This window comes from Nanorana parkeri, unplaced genomic scaffold (genome assembly GCF_000935625.1).
Source record: "Nanorana parkeri isolate BGI_ZX_2015 unplaced genomic scaffold, ASM93562v1 scaffold277, whole genome shotgun sequence".
Classification (NCBI taxonomy): Eukaryota; Metazoa; Chordata; class Amphibia; order Anura; family Dicroglossidae; genus Nanorana; species Nanorana parkeri.
Genome location: NW_017306545.1, coordinates 1,154,323 through 1,175,039, shown reverse-complemented (window position 1 = coordinate 1,175,039; position 20,717 = coordinate 1,154,323). Strand labels below are relative to the sequence as shown.

The 20,717-nt window shown below is 39.9% G+C and overlaps 1 protein-coding gene across 1 annotated transcript in view; it reads left to right on the top strand.

Annotated features, from left to right (window-relative positions):
* The window catches only part of AP3B1 (adaptor related protein complex 3 beta 1 subunit), a 234,755-nt gene that overhangs the window by 170,570 nt on the left and 43,468 nt on the right, over positions 1-20,717 (top strand). Inside the window, exons 23-24 of the mRNA XM_018557267.1 lie at positions 10,236-10,461; positions 19,356-19,440. Of these exons, the coding sequence (XP_018412769.1) occupies positions 10,236-10,461; positions 19,356-19,440 (311 nt within the window). The remainder of the gene's footprint in view (positions 1-10,235; positions 10,462-19,355; positions 19,441-20,717) is intronic.

Here is a 20,717-nt window from a genome sequence, read left to right as displayed (position 1 = left end):
ATTCAGTGAGCTCCTAGCTTCCTGTGCACTTTGCCTGTGCTGCATGAAAATTCCCAACAGCATTATCAGCTTTTATCATTTCTCTCTGTTGAATACAGGATCATCAGGTAAAAGCAAAGAGCAAACAAAATTAAAACTAATGCAGCAACCACATCTAAGGACTTGTAAGCTGCCATATATAAAAAAGTTATCTTTGATGTTGACATACTTCATATAAATAAGTACACTTTCAGACAAAGTGCACTTATTCTTTTTGCCTTCCTCCCCTGACCTAACGGATCTCGCCCTCCACAGATGCCAGCTCCGGGGGGCCCTCCTTTTTTATTTTACATCCTGTGCCAGAGTCCTCTCTCTGCTGGCCTCGCCTTTGCAGTATAGGCCCATACAACCATCTCCTGGCCAGGAGGCACAGGGAGCCATACCCCATAGACTTCTATGGTGCTCTACTGCTCAGGTTCAGCCATTATGGGGAGGACTCATGATGTACAAAAAAAATGCAAGGACTCGTGAACCGATTATAAATATGCACATGTGAAGGGAATCGGTGAGATCTGTTCGGTCAGTAGAAGGGGCAAAAAGAACAAGTGCACTTTGTCTAAAAGCGCACCTATTCTTTAAACATGAAGTACCTACACTATATAATTAGCATTTTTTTAGATGAAGCAGACAAGGATTTCATTCTCTGTCAGGCTATATTTGCTGTCTATGTCCCCATATGACCCCTATTTGCTGTTTCGTATACATCCATTCTTAAGTGGGGAGAGAAAATCTCCCTCAGGGATGGTAAATTACATCTTTTGAGAGTTGTTCCTGTTTTACCGATTTCACCTCACCACCTGTTCTGGTGTGAACAGTCAGTAGAGGGATTTCCTCTTTCTCTCATGCCAACAATTGCAAAAGCACAGAGAGTGAGGAGCTATCGACTCAGAGGCACGGGGAATAATAAATCCTAAAAGAAATGTAACCGCTATCTACCCAATACAAAGCTTATTATCAAAATGTGCCTAACATTCAGCTTTAAAAGCAAGGCTTGGCCAAGCTTGTACAGATGAACAGGAAGCAGTAATCGGTCAGAGTCAATTACTTTGTCCAACACATGTGGAAGTGGTTATAGGACGTGTAAGGACAGAGTGCACAAGGGCCGAAGTTGCAGGCAGAGACAGTCATCAGGTGTGTATACCAGGGTGACTGGACCAGGAACCAGATGCAGGAACGCTTTAGCGCTGCCGAAGGCGAATGTGCTTGGTGTGGACCTGAGCCAAGTTCAATAATAGCCAGGCAGCGAGGTACAGAATCAGTAGGCAGAGACAGTGTCAGGATACAAGCTAGAGTTGAGCAACAGCTGGACAGCGACGTATCAGATCGCAGACAAGAAGTTTTGGGAGGGCAGCAAGCTGTGGGTTAGTAACAGCCAGGCAGCAAGGTGCAAAATAAGCAGGAAAAAGTAGAGGCCATAATACAGACCAGGGTCATAGCAGATGGACAAGATCCAGAAGCAAGTCAAAAGACCAAGACCAAACAAACGCAGGAAATCATAACAAGTTGGGTCTCCGGTATCGAGAACTAGCTGAATACCACTCTGCAATCTGTCATTGTCTGACCCCAGTTTATAGAGGCTACTTGGTGCCAACAACCATCCCAAGCGTGTATGCACACTAACGTGTGCGCTAATGCACAACTGGTTGTAAACCTATGCACAGGACCATGAGTCCCAGTATATGCATGGGCCTGGGTCTGCACAGGACTTCTGTAGCTGAAATGAACTGAACTTTCCTTACAATGAGGATGGGGCTGCACAGGGAACAAAGGCTATTAGGGGGTCACTAGGCACCAGTTTAGTGTCCAACAGGCACCCCATCTATGCTTGAGTATTGGCTGTGTTTTAATGTGTAAGGTATAGCTATTGTTTCAGCAAAGCTGTGAGTAAAAAAATATGGGCGTTTTCATTGCTGATTTTTCAAAGTGTAGATTGAGTCTGTTCATGATCTTGGCTCTGCAACTCACTGAGTCACTGACCTGGGTCAATGCAGCCAGCTTCTGTCCTATGTACTTTTTCCAAGCCAGATATTGTGCAGGTAGTGAAGCTAGATGCAAAACAGAAAGTCCACACACCCATACAGCTTCAAGAACTTTTATTGAGACACGTGAACAAGGCACTTGCACATGCTGACTTCTTTCGCCTCCTAGTAGGGCTTAATGTTTTGGATTGAACTCTGTGTGGTACCTGATGTAGCCAAAGATAGCATGGCACCCGGGGCTGGGGTGTTTGAGGCTACTCGTTCGGAATAAGGAATGGAGTCTAAAGGATTGTAGTGCAAGTAGTAAAGCTAGGCATCGGATGATAAACTAGAACTTTCACGTTTAGCTTGTGGTCTGCAATGGCAAATTACATATTTTCATCTTCAAAATGTAACTCCTAAGGCCTTCAGGACTTCACAGACAACTATAAACTTCAGAATTTGATCATTCGATAAAATTCCCATCATCAGCAGTGATATTTATGTTGTTATTAAATATGTACACTTGTTTGATGTCAAATAAATTTTGCAAACTGCTACTATCCCATAAATGCTACCAACCAGTCAAGATTCAGTTTGCAGCATTGAGAAATGATAACCAATTAGAAAAGAGTATGTAAAGAATGATGAACCCACAAACATTTATGATATAGATGGCAATATAGTAAAAGTGAACTATAAAGGTATGACATTAAAATGTGCCTGTGCTACTGGTTACTCCATACAGGTTCGAAAGGTTTAGCAGATTTTTCTGTACTTCAATATATTTGTATTTAAAATAGGTTTATTGTTGGTGTAAGCGCTGAAGACGTTAAATGACTTAATTATATTACCTGCACTGTTATCGGTCATTTAGTTCATTTATAGCAATTGTGAGAATGGGTTTCTGAAAGGTGATGTAACATGACAATAATCCAGAACAGGAGAAGAAAAAAACTTGGGAGCCAAGTCAGAAGAAATAACATATTTTAAAATGGCCAAGTCAAAGTCTTGACCTTAATCCCATTGAAATTTTGTGTTGTACAAATTAATTAAAACAGTCTTCTATGTTAGAAGATGCCAAGATAGCTTTTAAACACTGACTATCAGCGTTCGAAACCAACAAATAAGGGTCCGTTTGTTACTAAATATTAACCATACATTTTAGCAGCAACCTTGAGTAAATTTGTTTCCAAAAAAGCAGGGAGGGATTAATTTCTCTGTTGGTATATTATTGCTGTTTGCACCTCATTTCCTGTTCCAGGTGGTATTAGAACTAATGCAGCCACCCTATCTAAGGATTGGTATGCTGTTATATATACATTTTTTGCTTTTGGGTTTAGATATGCTTTGTTTGCCATACTTGCTGAGCCGTGCTCAGCTGGTCAGGTCAGGGCACAGACTTTACGTAGCAGGTGGCAATATATAGTTTGCTCCTGTACATCTGCTATTGTGTTGAAAGGGAAAATACTGTATAGTGAGCATTATTTGTTTTCCATTTGCTATTTCTGGTGGTATCAGTCGCCAGAACTGGGAGTGAGGAGATATTTAGCAAATGGGGATACAAATATCAAAAAAAGAAAAAAAAGCTTATTGGTTTTTTTTTGCGGTCAATGTCCGCTTTTGGAAGTTTTCCCTACTGTTCTGTCTCCACAGCAGCGACAAATCCCTTATTAGAGGTCTTAGCCTGATGTTTCATTCAGAAAAATGCAATCTCAAAGCAAGCAGCTCTGGTTTGCTGTCTGTTTAGCTAACCTACAGTGCTCCGAGAACCCTACGCAGAATATTAAAATAATAATTTAAAAAATGTAAACGTATATACTTTTTTTTACACGAAATTCTCCTACACACGTCTTGCATACCATTAAAAAGACTAACCGGGCTATTCATTCCGCAGCTGCAGAGATCGGGAAATGTCTCAGTACCTGTGATTGGCGCTGCGCGTTGTCAGCTTCCTGTCGGGCTCGGCACGTGGAGTTGTGAACACGCCCGAGCCCATCCTTACTCTTCACCCTTTTGTGAATAGCCCTGTCAATTCCCTTTAAAAAGGAGGATAAATAGACTGAATAAGAAACATTTAGCAGCAGTAGTTATGTGTTATTATAAATAATTTGTTTTATATGACCCTCCATACTATCCCATTGTCTTTCACAAACTCTTAGGAACTTTACCCATATCGTTAAAATAGCCAAAAACACCTTTAGAAATGATTGGTAATGGCAATCTGCAAACACATACTTCTAGATGATTGCTGGCTTTGTATTCTTTGCATTCCTTATTTCTCTTTTCTTCCCCAGTCTTCTGGCAGTGGCCATTTTTACCATTATTCCTTTACTTCCTGGAACTCTGGCTAATGTGACTAGGACGCGTGACCATGCACATCATCTCAGGGGAGGAAAATGCCTTTCTCTGAGATCTCCTGAGATTACAGATAAGATTTCCCAGCAATGCTCTGCTGATGTAACCTTCCCAGGATGCAATGCTTTGGCATAAACATCATTTTGTGCCAGAACTGGACAAGGAATTGAATTAACTCTATTTTTAAGTAAATTAAAAACATGTTTATTTAACTCGGTGATGCCTAAACTGCGGCCCTCCAGCTGTGGTGGAACTACGAATCCCATAAAGCATCTCTCTCCGGAAGTCATGTCTGTGGCTGTGAGAATCTTGCAAAGCCTCAAGGGATTCGTAGATCCACCACAACTGGAGGTTTGGACATCCCTGGTTTAACTAATGAATGTAAGATGATTTTTAGTGAAAGGGGGTAAAGTTCCACTTTTAAAACAGCTGTATACACACACACACACACACACACATATATATATAAGATGTGTGTTGCCACAGGTTTGAAACAATATCTGCAGTAATTTAGTGAAAGCATATCCTTTTTCCACAATGGCATTTTTTGTGAGAGAAACGGGTAGTAATAGGAAGGTCTATCTGGCTAAACAAAGGTTTACAAACATAAGGTATGAAGTAAAATGTATTTCTGTTCTGCTGCATTTATTCCTGAAATATATCTCAAAGGTAAAATTGTACTTTTATGCACCCAATATTGTTATGAGTATCAAAATCAAGCTTCTAGCATGATTTACATTCAACATTGGTCTTGTTTTTCTGCCAGTCGCTTTCACCTGAAACAGCCGTTTTGCATTTTTTATTTTATTTTCTCTTTTACAAATTATAATTCATTTCTTTCCGTTCTAGAAAGTTTCACGATTTTAATCTTAATAACCTTAAAAAAGCAGACATGCTATGTCATAAAATAACTATTAGCGACTAGTTTGTATCCTATAAATCTAACTCGAGTTGATAATATGGTCCATTACCAGCTAACTGCACAGAGTATTTTTCATTTTACACTCTTCAGTTACTTTTTAGTGAAGTGTTAAAAAATATGAAGCTTTTCTCCTCTTTAAAATTGCACGCTGTCTGTCTGTTATTAGGGAGATAACAGCTCTTATAAATGTTTCAGTAAGCGCTAAGTAGACAGTTATGTGCCCTCTCATTCCACGCTTATTTGCTTACCGTAATAAACTGATAAAATATGTGTGCTTTGCTGCTATGTATCTGCAGGCATCAGGAATCGCATAGATTTCCTTTAGAAATAACGCAGTCTATGCAGAATTGATTGGATATTTTCGTAAACCATCCAGAGGTGTTACTCACCCTTTCTAGATATGTTTCATAAGTTGTGTGCTAGTGTTTCTGATCATTATTGAGTCTCTCGGTTTCTGCTCACTGGTGTTAATATTGTTGTGTGTCCTGTAGTTAATGTTATGGAGTACAATAAAAATAGTACAGCAAAGTGCAGATAACAAGCATTCAGAGCTCTGATGTGACTGATAAAGGGAAATGTGATTGGTTTCTATTGGTTAATGCACCTTTTATTATTACAGCCTTTTCATCGAAATCCTTTGGGGACATTTCTATAACATGCAGGCCAAAAACTAATAAACATGTACAACTGATGACAGCTGTCGGGATAATTAAAACTTTGCATCTGTTTCATATAAAGATGCTTGTTCTATAGGTCATTTATTTATATTTTGTTCTTGAAGCAATTGTATAAGTTACTTGTTGGAATTAAGCGTGCCATACTTGTTGAGATTGAATTGACCAGCTCAGCTTTGGTTGTTTGCTTAAACAGTAGAACAGTAGAAAGGCATCATGGCACACTCACAAACCAGCATGTAAAACAACTTGTCTCACCACTAAGGACAATGACAGAGGTTTGGATACACGTCTTCTGCAAAGGATGTGTAAGCCGCACTGCCGCGCCAAGGCACCTCTTATAGTGCGGTCCTAACTCTAAACTATGAGAGTCTCCATCTTGGAGCACATGGGGGCAGAAGATATCAAATTGGGTGCAGGCCTGTCAGGAGGACGCCCCACCTCCTTAAAGGTACAGAAACACACAAGGGATCCCGCACATCCCATTGGCAGCTGAGAAACCCCATGCGTCGCTGCACCAAATCAGTAAAGCAAAACAAACGACAAACGCACTCAACAATTTGTTACCAGTTATACAGTAAGGTGCACACGAAATGGGCTTTGAACAGTAGAACAGTACAGGTCGCAGACTTTAGGTAGCTGGAGGCAATAGGCAGTTTGCTCTTGGAAATCTGCTAGTGAGGGGAGCATTATTTTTGCAGTGTTAGAGCCCATTCACACCAGGGCGGTTGCGGATACCGCGCTGATCTCGCAAGGGAGGTTTTGGGAGTTTTCATTGTGTTTCAGCGCTGAAACGTAATTGAAAATGGCCAAATCCACGCTGATTTCATGGTTTTAATGAAACCTGTATGGAAACCGCACTGATCAGCGCGGCAAAAATAGTGCAGGGAGCAGATTGGGCAGGGGGTAGTTTGGATCGCGCAGTTGCATGAACGGTCCCCATAGCAATGTATGGTATCGTTCATGTTGGCGGATCCACCCTGAACCGCCCTTGGCCTAACCACCCCAGTGTGAATGGGGCCTTAACCTTAAAGTACTTGTTACGTGTTCATTTTAACATGCTTCCTCTTCTGTATTTTTATTATTGTAGTAAATATAGCCACTGTAATGGACCTTTGATTAACAAGATTGCATAAACAATTCCCAACAAGTCACAATACTCAACAACAGTATGTTTTGGTTGTATTGGGTTTTTTTTTAATTATTTAAAACTGTATCTTTTGTAATAAAAACAAACAGCCCTAGGGCTCCAGGCAGGTGACTGTACCTAAGCTGAGATTATGTCATCAGTTTTCTGCAGGCAGGAGGAAGCATTTTCTCAGTCCCCCAGTGATCAGGCAGCAGCATTGTAACTATGTAGTCCCAAGGCGAGAGGCTGCAGCAGGCTGATCTTTGTCAACTGCCAAACTTTGCAGAGTTACCTGGATTTACATGATTGTGTCATCTCTTAGCTGGTATCTGCTAAATGCTGACCATGGATGAGCCCTAAACAAAGATGGTGCCACCCTTCTGGAAAGGAAAAACAGATGAAAACATTTTCAGAGTATTGTGGTCTCTGAGAATTACTAAATACCCATGCATGTGCTTACTGCTTAAACAGATATTGAAATATAAAATCAGCCAGACAGGAAGTTTGTTTTTACTGAATCAGCTCACATAAAGGCCTATATTGTGAAGAGGATCAGTAAAACACGACCACTGTGCAGCACTGCAAAGTGTGAGACATAACTTTGCATATGTAAAGTTCCGATATGACTGCGCCGATGTACAAATGGAATTACAAACTATATTATATATATATATATATATATATATTGATTTACAGCAAAGCCTATACATTCCTTTTCAAGATTGTCAAGGTAAAACATTTATAGTAGAGAAGGTTGAAAAAAGACACCGGTCCAATCATGGATTGTGACAAATGAACCCTTTCGCTGCCAAGCCCTCGAACGCTTTAAACCTAGCTGGCCACACCATTTTTGCAATTTTTCACGTTTTGTTTTGCTATTGTTGCGTTGCTAGCTGTTGTAAAAGACCCTCCAAACCATATATTTTCTGAAAGCACAGACCCGGTAGAATAAAAAGATGGTGCTACTAATTTTGTAGGCCCTGCGATAATTGTTGCAAATGTTTGTCGAATCAATATTAAACCAATAAAAATACACAAATACATTGATAAAAGCACACTAACATAAGTATCAGTGCACACAAAAAAATTTTTTTCCGACAATCTAAAATATAAAACTGTATTGAGTTAATAAATAACAAATATTTGTAAGTTTTAATTGCTCCTTTTTTCGAAACGGTAAAAAAAAAATGAAGTAACGCAAAACTGTAAATAAGCGACTTATGTTAAAAATTGTTTGTGTGTTGTGATAAAATTATACAGGCTTACATTTAATCGCAACACAGCGTATCTCAATGCTTACCATGCGCGGCCACAGCTAAATTAATTTTATTTTAAAAAGAAAAATCAAGCACTGCAATGCGTTCTAACACATCGCAGAGCATGTGCCTGGCGTACCCCACAATATGGTGCACACTGTTGTATGTGTATGTTATCCATATTTACCATCATCCAGTTATCAATGGGTAGAAGCCTCTGTAGTGAGTGCTTCTCCCCATTAAGAAACTCTTAAATTAACAGGATGTAAAGCACTTCATGTTCATTAATAACTGGGGACACATAGTACTATGTGTCCCCAGTTGTTTACAAACATTGGAGTGGTCAGCTGCATACAGAGGATCGGTAAATATCACAGATATTTACCGATCCTCCGCTTGGTCGTACACAGAACAGTTGTCATCCTAAAACCGACAGGATGACAGCGCTTCTGCTCTCTTCCCCGCTCATGGGATTGTGACAGTTGAGAAATGGGGTTGACGGGAACCTGTTTTAGCCCCCCATCACTCATGGGATTGTGACAGTTGACAGGAGCCTGTTTTAAGGCCCCCCATTTCTCATGGGATTGTGACAGTTGACAGGAACCTGTTTTAAAGCTCCCCACTCCTCATATGATTGTGACACAGAAACCTTTTTTAAGCCCCGCGCCCCCCCCCCCCCCCCCCCCGGCTTCAGCTGTTATCTTCTCCTTGCATCCTCCGCTGCCTCAACCCATACAGGCAGGGGAGAGTAGCGGGGATCCGAGGCGAAGCATGGAGTGGCTCCAGGCAGGGAGGAGAAGCTGTCAGATTTTTTGTTAATAGTTGTCAGCTATTATTTTACAGGGGAACTACCAGGGGGGCTGTTCAGTTATGAGCTCATAGCAGAAGGGAGAAAGCCACCGACATATGGCATACTGACGTGGCCAGCTGCAAGCGGTTGTGTTCCGCCGTATGCAATACGTTGGTGGCAGCGAAAGGGTTAAGTGATAAAGCATTCTTAAAGCCCATCTCAAGCTTCTGAATTAAAATACACTTAAAATTCCCCAAACCTTTTAATAAAACACTTCAGCTTTCACTACAATACTTTCCTTCTACCCTGCAGAAAGCCTGCGGAGACCAGTAGCTGCCACCCTACTTTTGGGTTTTATGATGCCCAACCTCTCAACATGGGAGGCAGCTCACAAGCTGTCGTGGCTCCAAACCTTGTAGTCTGTACTACAGGAGTTGTTTGCCACTGTTTACTCTGCCTACAGGACACCGCTGAATAGGTTGAATGTAATGATGTAATGCAAATGTTACATGAATGGAAGCCTTCAAGTGAGTATGTAGGAGTTTTAAAAACTGTACAAGGAGCAGAAGAGAAAGTAATTAGATGGGGCTTTAAGGAGAAACTGACTCAATGGCAAAGACTGAACTCCTGGGCTTCTCCTTATTTCTCCTGTAGGTCCTCATTAGATTAATTTTCTCTGTCTCTCCCTCTCTGTCCTAGTGACCATTGTATTTTTACCATGACCACTATCTAAGGGGGGCATTTCCCTCAGATTACTTATGTTGCCTTGTTGTGTCTACAGGTCAGGCAGTGAAGGAATTTTCCCCAATGGGAGAATTTATTTTAAAAAAAGTTTTGTGTTAAGACATACTTTAAATTCTTAGTCTAGCCTTTTGACCATGTTCAGGGTGCAACATGAAATAAGGCCACATTCTGCATGGACTATGTCTTTTCATTTTCATTGCCAGTAATTTTACTATTCTGATTTTAGTTTGTTTTATTCTACTTCTTCCTAAATAGAGTTTTACAGTTTAAAAAAAAAAATAGAGGTTGCCAAATGTGATGTTTCAGACGCCTGATCTTAACTTGGTTTTGATTGTGTCATCCATTTTTTTTTCTTTTCTGTATAGGTTTCAATGCCATCTTTTGTCCCTACTAAGACATATGAACTTCTCCATCGGATGAGTGGCAAAGGTCTCTCTGCTAACTACCACTTCCCTCGTCAGCCATGTATATTTGGAGATCAGATGGTTTCAGTACAAGTTACATTTAATAACACCAGCGACAAGACAATAGAAGATATTCACATAGAAGGAAGAAAGACAGATTTGAAGATGCACATATTTAACCCAATAGGTAAGAAAATCTGAGTTCTCTTATTCTGCATCTTTGCAGCCAGCAGTGACTAGTGTATCAATAGTCAGATAAGGGGACACTGTCAGTATAGTATTAACACCGAAGTAAACCTAGCCTGTAAAACCAGATACTGTATACTTGCCTTACCAGCAGGCCATTTCTTAAAATTCCAACACGTTTCTGGATGCTGCAGGAATCCATTAATTCCAGATGAACCCAGTACCTGCTTCCCTGCAGCCCCCCCGTGCTTCCTCCTACACCCTCCTAAATTCTACAGGAGATATGAGCTTCCACGAGGAACTACAGTACGGCAGGGAACAAGGTATTTGACATAGACAAATGTGTGGAATACCAGAAACAGTCAGAGATCAGCATCTTGGTCGACTTTTAAAACATGGGTCATGGGAAAGGCAAGCATACAGTATCTTATTTTGTCTGTTAGGCTTACTTTTTAGTTTGTACCCAAGAGTCACTGTAAAGCTTTAAAGTAGACGTAAACTCTAACTGAATGACATTTACATTGCTAAAACCCACATGCGCTGCAATGCAGCACAGCGAACAGTGTTCTTTGCTGCAAGAAAATACAGCCTGCACCATTTTTTGTATGGGTTGCAGTGACTAGACTTCCTAACTTGCTGTGCCTAAACATGGCTAAACACACAAAAAAGTGTATTGCAGTGCGCTGTTTTGGTGTGAATGTATAAAAATGCATTTAATGATTTTTAAATAAAAACATAGCATAACTAATTAGGGATGCACCACTAGTTATATAACTTCCTGCCTGTGCACCGAGGATTATGGGAGCTGTAGTTTCACTTTTACAGCGCCACCGTGACAGCAATGGGTGAGTGTGTCACGTAGGGGGTATACAAGAGCTAGGATACAAGAACGGACCTTAGTAAAGATGGCTGCCGTCATGCAGCCATCTTTAATATGGGAAGATGCACACCTGTGGGCAGAAGCATAAGAGCAAGGCATCAGGCACTCGGTCCATGACTGAGTGTCTGACTCAATGGCTTAATTTCCACTCGCCCCCTCGCAATTTTCACTCGCAAATTGCGAGGGGGCAAGTGGAAATTTTGAGCCCTGTGTATATGTCTATATATATATATGTGTGTATATATATATATATATATATATATATCACACACACACAGTATCTCACAGAAGTGAGTACACCCCTTACATTTTTGTAAATATTTTATTATATCATTTCATGTGATGACACAGAAGAAATTACACTTTGCTGCAATGTTGATTTTGAAATTAATAGGGTTTCATGAACATAAGCCCCATTCACCTTTAGAAATGGTTTTTTGTTGTAGAATATTCCATCCTGCTCCTTTGATTTTTTTCGTCACCATGGTCAAAATTGATTGGCTATTTAACCCCATTAACTATTAGAAAAACAAATGTTCCCAAAACAATTTTTGTTAATTAAAATTCTACTGGTGTATGTCCAGCTTTGGGGAGTTTTTAGATGTCTGCAAACAGCTGAATGGTTGAAGCTGTTTGCTTTTGTATTTGGGAAACTTTGTCTGAAGGGAGTTTTTTTTCTCATGACAAGTTAAGTGTTCCTCTTCCAACCCCACCCCAGCGGATTGTCAGTTTATCTTGCCCCTCCCTTTTAGATTGTAAGTCCTCAGGGCAGGGCCCTCCTTAATATCTTGACTTGAAATGTATTGTGATTGTAATGTCTTCCTTATATTGTAAAGAGCTGCACAAACTGTTGGTGCTATATAAATCCTGTATAATAATAATGTAAAGTAGTGAGTGTACACTTGTATATCAGTGTACATTTGCTGTCCCCTCAAAATAACAACACACAGCCATTAATGTCTAAACCGCTGGCAACAAAAGTGAATACCAAGATAGACAGACACACACACACACACACACACACACACACACACACGCACGTGTGTGTGTGTGTGCATAGTATCATTTTCTGTTTATGGATAGTCAATGGAACTATATAAATTGTTATTAGTTAATTGTTAGCCAACAGTTCACAAGCCTAAATGCCTAAAATGTACCTTAATATACCTGAAATATGGTTGTTTTAAACTTGTTAGCTTTTGTCACTGCAGGACACTTGCTTGTATAGCATAGGACTTGCTTGGGGAGTAACAAGACAGTACATTTACTAGGGTTTTGAATGGGGCCAAAAGGAATCAAATGCTTCCTCTAAAACAATGCAATTAACAGTGTTGCCACCGTAAAACAAAAGGTGTTCACCTCATCACAAATCTAAAAAACAGTTGTTTTTTTTTCTTTAAGCACGCCTCACCCTAGCCTTTATGATTTTACCTTATGTTAGCATTACCAAGTAATTCTAAACAAACCTTTAATATTTCTACTAATACACTACAATACAAGCTGATTAGTGCTAACAGTGTCTGATTGCTGTTCTTTGATTGGACTGTCATAGCAGTGAAGTGCAGATGACTGTACTGTTCAAAGGGCAGTTTTCTTATAAAGCGTTGTGCCCGTTTTATTAGGGTACCAATTTAGAAAAGAAAATTACCATGCCGGTTATTCATCTTGTGCAATATCCACCAAACACATCACTCTTCCCACAAGAAATATTGCTGTCACGAGTGAAAGATCTCTTGCTGCCTATCAGCAGAGATCTAAAGGATAATATGAAGCCCATTGTTCCATTAACGCCTTATATGTTCATGGCAAATTAGACTTATCACTGTTGTATATTTGAGTGTCCTTTTAATGGCCCATTACTATGTTAAGCAAGTAATTCACAGAGGCAGAGAAAGATTCTCTGATTGGATGAACTGTAGGGGACAGTGAATTGATTTTAACATCCTTTCCCTCTGTGGCTTTTCTATTTTTTTCTTTCCTTTCCTATTTGTAACACTTTTTAATGATATTTCAAACATATGGAATTTATCACTGAGATTTCCAGGCTCCATCGTGAGATTTTTAGCAATTAAGAGCTTTACCATTGCCGCCAGATTGCACTTGACAGTTTTCCAGGCTAAGGCAGAAAAATAAAGTAAGCATCTGATTGGTGGAATTTGATAATCGATTGATTGGCTGACCTGTTTAATTTCAACTAGACATTTTAGTTGGATGGAGCTGCCCACAAAATGTATTTTGGTCTAGCCTAACCAAATGTCAGTTTACATGTTGAAGGCCTTCTAACCAGGTCAGGCACCCCTGACTCCTTGATCTTGGGGAGAAAATTGATATTTCAGGTTTACCTATTACAGCTAGATTCTGCTTGGTGGGTGCCAGTTGTATAAACAAAACACACTTAGCCATGTACCAATGTGTTAATGTACCCGTTCTTCTAAAGAAGCCACTTTGTGCCTATGGGCATCTCTGTGACTCAAGCGACAAAATCCTACCCCTTAAAATCCTGACTGCCATCTCCTGCCACGCAGTCACTCCATTTCCTGTATTCCAACAGGGGAAACAAAATCCCAGAATTTAGATGCCAATATGTTGCTGTTTTGCAGTTAGTGACTTGGGTGTGGTCTGGGGACGAAGCTCAAGTAATGCTTATAAAAGGTCAGTTTTTGAAGTTGACTTTTTATGGTGCCACTGTTAGTCAGCTAAAATACAACTAATACTTCATGATTTTAAAAAAATGCCGTCTGGCGACGGCAACCCGCCAATGCGACAGTGCCGTCCGTCCGTTTTTCTACTACGGGCGGACGGCAACTGGTTAAGATGTTTTCCAGTCTGGCTACTTAAAGTGGACCTATACCCCCTTTCACTAAAAATCACGTCAGCATGCAGGTCTGCATGCTGATTTAAAATATTACATTCATTAGTTAAACTTGTTTTTCATTTACTTACAAATAGAGTTAATTCACTTCCTGGTCCACTTCTGGCACAAATGATGTAATGTGCCAAAGTGTTGCATCCTGGGAAGGTTACATCAGCAGACCATTGCTGGGTAATACATGTAGTCAAGAACCAGCTGCACTCCTTACGGGAATAGTAGTAAACCTGCCAAGCAGGTGGGTGCTTGTAGTGACCACGGACGGCCCCGTGAACAATGCAGATCTAGAAAGGATTGTCACCAGCACACCAAAAGTTTTGAAGCAAAAAGTCCTTTATTGACAAATCGCCATCCAATCCAATCAGGCTCTGAGCCTGATGAAGGGGTACTGCTGAGAACCCAAAAGCGCTTGTACTGGATGTTGATTTGTCAATAAATGACTTTTTGCTTCAAAACTTTTGGTGTGCTGGTGACAATCCTTTCTAGATCTGCATTGCTGGGTAATCTCACGAGATCTCAGGGAAAGGCATTTTCCTCCCCTAAAATTATGTGCATGGTCACATGTCTTAGTCACATGTGCAGAGTTCCATGAAGTAAAGGCAGAGCTAGTAATCTGCCCTTAGTTAACATGGCCACTGTCAGAAGACTGGGAAAGAAAATAGAGGTAAGGTATGCAAAGAATAATAAGCCGCCAATTGTCTAGAAGTGTCTGTTTGTAGATTGCCATTACTAAAAATGTCTAAAGGTGTATTGGTTAAAGCCATGGGTAAAGTTCCTCTTTAATGAATAGTATAGGTGTTTTTAGGGCTGTAGCCACAAATTTCCATTATTTTGTATATTTTATGATTAAACAGGCAAACTGTTTTGTGCATTAGCATATGCCTTAGAAAATCTGATTTAGATCCAAGTGGCCTCAGTATATAAGGATGGGATACTCCAATGATATATAATGTCCCTTGTTCAATTGTTTTTTTCTTTTTTCGAAATGTCCAGTACCCATTTTCTCTCCCTATTGCTTTTCTTCTTTCCCCTACTCATTTATTATTAGAACCTGCTGGCCTGTAAAGTCCAAAGCCTTTGATTACTGTGTTGTGGCTTTATTCTGCTCATCCCCGTTACTCATCTTACACATTTGCAATATGGAGAGGCATGGGTCTGTTATGTGCTGGCTCACAGGGAGAAATGTCCTACAGGTCACAGGTCCCACCTCCCTGTATTTAGAGTGAATGCTAGTTAGCAGCAACTGTAAGGAGAACAAAACCACAGACGTGACTGAGGTTTCTGGGTGTCCCAATTCAGTGTTTCAAAGCTGGTATTTCAGCTGAAACAGACCTTTACCTTTGCTTACACTTAGGTGCTTAACAGTTTGCCTGTTTAACCCCTTCATGACTGAGCTTGTTTTTGGTTTCTGTTCGTAAATCACTGACACACTTTTGACATTTTTGCTGTGTGATTCTTCCACGTCAGTAATATACTTTTTAACAAAGTGCACCCACACATATTATATATTGTTTTTTAGAGGACAGATAGGGCTATATATTTATATCACATATGTGTGTCTAACGCCTCACTTAGGACAAATAAAATATAAAAAAAGAGGAAAAAACGTAAAAAAAACACTTTTTCCCCAGTTTTGATTTGTAGTATTTTTTTAACAAAACCAGCACAGCTAAAAAAAATGCAATACATACATTCATTTATTTGTCCCTTATTTTTAATTTTTTTACACTTTTTTATTTTTTTATTTTTTTTTACACTTTTTTCTTTTTTTTTTACACTTTTCACTTTTTTTTTAAACTTACAAATTTTATTTTATTTATTTAATTATATCAAGCAGTCATTGTGAATTAATCTCACTATTACTGCTTGATAAATTAATAATTTTTTGGTTATTATCAGGCTGCTTCAAACTTCAGAACAGCCGATAATAAGTTAGTGACACTGATCCTGCAGCAGTTCAGGATTCAGCTGTCACTGAATGTTTCAGAAAACTGAAACATTCTACTTTCAAGAATAGATACATTATGTGTCTATTACATTACATAATGTATCTATTCTTGAAAGTCAAAAGATAAAAAAAAAAAAAAGCCAGTATAGCTTGAGAGAGATATCTCTCGATCTATACGAGCTGTCAGAATGCCGCAAAAGTGTGTCTGCTCTGCTGTGACTCTCAGACACCCGATATTAAGGTATCGGGTGTCTGAAAAAGGTTAACCCTTTCAGTAATGGATCTCTAGATAGTTAGACATCCATTACTGAATGGTAACCGCTGATTCTCAGCGGTTAGCAGCCTTCTAGTGCAGCAAATAACTCAGTGTACGTGACGAGTCATTTGGTCCCTTTGTGGCTGGACGTACAGTGTACGTCTCCCGTCACGAAGGGGTTAAACTCAAAAAGTACTTTAGAAGCTCAATAATCCTTTAAATGAATACACCCTCCCTAAAGTTTGTGGTTTTCATTCAGGCTTAGCTGTAGTGCCAGGTCACCCCATTGCTTGCCAATGCATCCCAGTTCAACAATATGGCCTAGTACGCTGTTCTGTGAACACCATTTCAGAGCCTAAAAAACTTGCAAGCCAGGCATTCTGAACTTTGACCATTCTAATCTCCTTGTCTCAGACAGAGCAAGGGAAATTGCACAGCATAGAAGCTTTTAACATGTGGTTGCATTGCTGCTCATATGAGGTATTTGTGCATTCTGGCTGCAACTGAGAAAAAATTCTGATTAAGCCTATCTCCATCTTCCACCCTCTTACCTCGTCCCTGAAGCCCCATCCACACTCCTTCCTCTTCTTTGGCGGTGCTTAGTCCTTACTCATGCACTGAATGGTGCTTATGTAATCACGTGTGTGCCTTCAGTGTAGTAGTACTCTTCCCAGGTGTGGGTCCTTGGCAGCCTGGGCTCACAGAAATTGTGTTATAAGACATTGGCCATCATTCATCCTGGAAAAAGAGTACCATTTAGTAGATTTACTTAGCAAAGCTTAATTTTTCTCTATGTAGCATTTTTGTGCAACTGTTAATGCTTCCTACATAAATGAGCTTTGGTAGTCCTCCTCAACAATTGGTGGCCCTCTACTACAGTCTTAAAATGCATCATTTAGCAATGTTGGGTTTCTTGCTAGACAATGGGGTCATAATTATAGCAGTGCTTTCTTCACATTAGTTATTTGTCATCTATAAGTTGTGCTCTGAATATGATGTAATTTCAGTGTCCCTGTAAGCTTTTATATAAAACATAGATTAGATGATATAAACAGGAATCCTGGATATTTTTTTGTATTGCCCAACACTAGACAATCTGCAAATGCTATAGTAACCATACAGCAGTGGTATGGTTAATTTCATGTATGTTTATTAGGTGTGAAGCATTTCTCTGCCTGCTGTTAAGTCACCTTCATAGACCAATGGCTCAGGCTGTTTTTCTTTTTAACCAGCAGCTCTTACAGGGAGGTCATATTTTTGCTAAATGATCATTATAACCTTAATTAGATATTTAACTATTTAAACACCAAGTAAATATCAAACAAAAGATAATGGTCCCCTGAATGTAACTTTTCTTTATCTAGGAATATAATTGTTGTACATGCACAGAAACGACAGACTCGGACAGGGGAAGGTGCATGGGGAAGCAACAGTATGGCAATGACTGTCAGTCAGCTACTTTTCTTGAAGTACAACTCTGGAAATTGAATGATCTTACCCTTGCAGTGGGACTACCCTTGCACTGCAAGTGTTAAGTGCTCGTTTTGTCTAGGGGGCTCAAAAAAATATATACTCATCTGATCCTCTGTCCCACGGTAGTCGGCGCTCACTTCTCTTCCTCTCCGCTCTGGCTATGGAAGTCCCTTGTTGTCCTCATGTCTAATGCAAGTCAATGGGCCTGCATTAGACGTGATGAGTATATCTGTTTTATTTGAGCCCCCTAGACAAAACATATACTTAATCCTTACAGTGCAGGGGCACCCTGCAAGGGTCAGTTTTTTTGTTTTTTTTTTACATTTCTGGAGTTCTTCTTTAAACTTTCCCTCTTGATTTCCCTATCAGCAGAGATCTTGTGACCAACATTCCACTCATTTGGCCACTTGACCCTGACCAGTGGGAAAGGGAAATTCAGGAGTTTGGTGAAAGCATATATCTTTCCAGCCTGTGTAGTTTTTTGTCCAAAGTTTAATTCAATGAAAGGAAAATATATAGGAAATAAATGACTTTGGAATGCTCCTTGTAAACAGATATAAGGGGTTAATCCTGGATTGCCTTCTAGTGCAGCAAATAATTCGTCACGTACAGTGTACGTGACGAGTCATTTGGTCCCTTTGTGGCTGGACGTACAGTGTACGTCTCCCGTCACGTAGGGGTTAAACTTGTTAGCCAATTATCTAATAGATGTTTTTGTTTATGTATTTTTTTGTGAGAGACGTTCTTTATTGAGAAGTTACTAACCTTTAAACAACGAAACAGGTAAGAAAAATAACAAGATTGAATTACAAACTCTGAGCATACTCTTTCTCTTCTTATTGGCTTAGAACACCTGGGCTTGTGAAGAGAGAATAGTTGTTTTAATACTTAGTAGCCAGTCAGTTTATTGAAAGGCCAAGCCACAAGGATTGGCAGACATGTAGGCAGCCTTACTTCAAGGGTATGGGTTTGTTTTTGTATGCTGTGTATGGTGAACCATACAGGCTTCAGTTAATTTAGATCCCAGTATACATGAAACCCGTGACACTGTCTAGTATGTCATCTTTGTGCCAGTCTGTTCAAAATGCAATAAGGAATCCAACAGACATGTTTCAGCTTTGTTGTATACATTCTGGCACCCTTTGGTCATCTTTTTTTTTCTGTCTAAAAAAAAAAGATTGTGCTTTGTCCACATCTGCAATATCTCTTTAAAGAAGAAACAAATCCTACATTCAATACAATCCAATTTTACTGAAGCAAAAGGGGCTTGTTTGAAGAAACGGACTGTTACTTGCCGAATGGAAACGCCTATTTATGCTTGTTTTTCCTGACAGAGAAGTCTGGTCTCATGTGTAGCGGCTTCCCCAGCCAGTAATGTGATAAGCCAAGCATTTTTATTGCATGTGCATGCTGACTGGTGTTTGTTATATGATTTTCTTTTTACCTGGGGAAAACCTTTTATTTTGCAGATTCTCTGGAGCCAGAGGGATCCATTACTGTCTCAATGGGTATTGACTTTTGTGATTCCACTCAGACTGCCAGCTTCCAGTTGTGGTACGTTACTGTATATAGACGTGTTGTATGTCCAGTTCTGCTCCGTATGCTAATGAAGTAAAAGAACAGTAAATGGTTTTTCAGTTTTAGGAATTCTTTTATTACATTCATCTTTAGCCCATTCTTGCTTGCATTGTTAAGAAATCGTGTTGCTTTACTGCCACAAATTTGTGTTGCATGTCGATCCAATTTTAATGTGATGAGAGTTTTCTCTGATCGAATGTCTAGATCAATAAAACAGGTTATGAGCTACCAGTAACCCACCCCTTTAGTCGAGTTTAACTACATTAATATATTTTTAACTAGAAAAGGACTGGTGATAGTGCTGCAAAGCTGAGGTTTCTAGATAATAGATAGTTTCTGCATGCTGTGACTTGATCCTGAGGTTTATTTTAGTACTGTACAACTAGTTCAAGCAAAACACCTGAGCAATGTTACATTGTAAGTAGGTGGCGGCTTCTATTGAATATGTATAAACTGAAGTGCATGTGCATAAAACATTGACATTTATTAGTGATCCCAAAATGTATTGTAATAGCAGCACAGCACACACAAGCAGTCACACTTTAACAATACTTGGGTTTAGATGTGCAGTCTCTATTCACAAGGTCTAGTCCAGAAGGTCCCATCACCATCTACACAAATACTGATGAGAAAAGGTAGGAAAACCAAAAGAAAGCCGTCCTTATAAATGTTGGAACAAGCTTTCCTCGATTTGTGTGGAAGCTCAGGATAGAATGTTTACTATGTTTAAACTTAACTCCCAGCCCTTCGCTGTGCACCCCTCCTTTCTCTCTATACTTCCTTCCACTGTGAGACCTCTTTTTTTCCTAAGGTGGACTCTGCCTTCAACCTTAACCAGGACAGTGTTTTGTCATCTTTGTGTCCTGCAGTTAAACACCCTAAAGAAGTTTCTCTCCACTGTTTAAACATTGTTTGGGCAGATGAGCTTACCCTCCTCTACTGCTTCCTTCCACAAGGAAGTCTGACTCCCTCTTTGTCACTCCTGAAGGTCCCCACTTGTTGCAGCCGGCTTCCCGTACCACTGTTGCCAGGTAGATTAATTGAACGATCATTCTATGAAGCGAAAGGAAAAGTCCCTTCCTTTCCAATCATTGTTCACTCCACTAGAAGCATTTATATTTCTTGGGTTTCAGAAACAGGCTTTGGCCACTGAAATCTGTAGGGCTGCCACCTGGTCCTCAATTCACACTTTTGCCCCCTCCCCCCCCCCCCCCCCCCCCTATCTTTTTTTTTTTTTTTTTTTTGTGACTTAC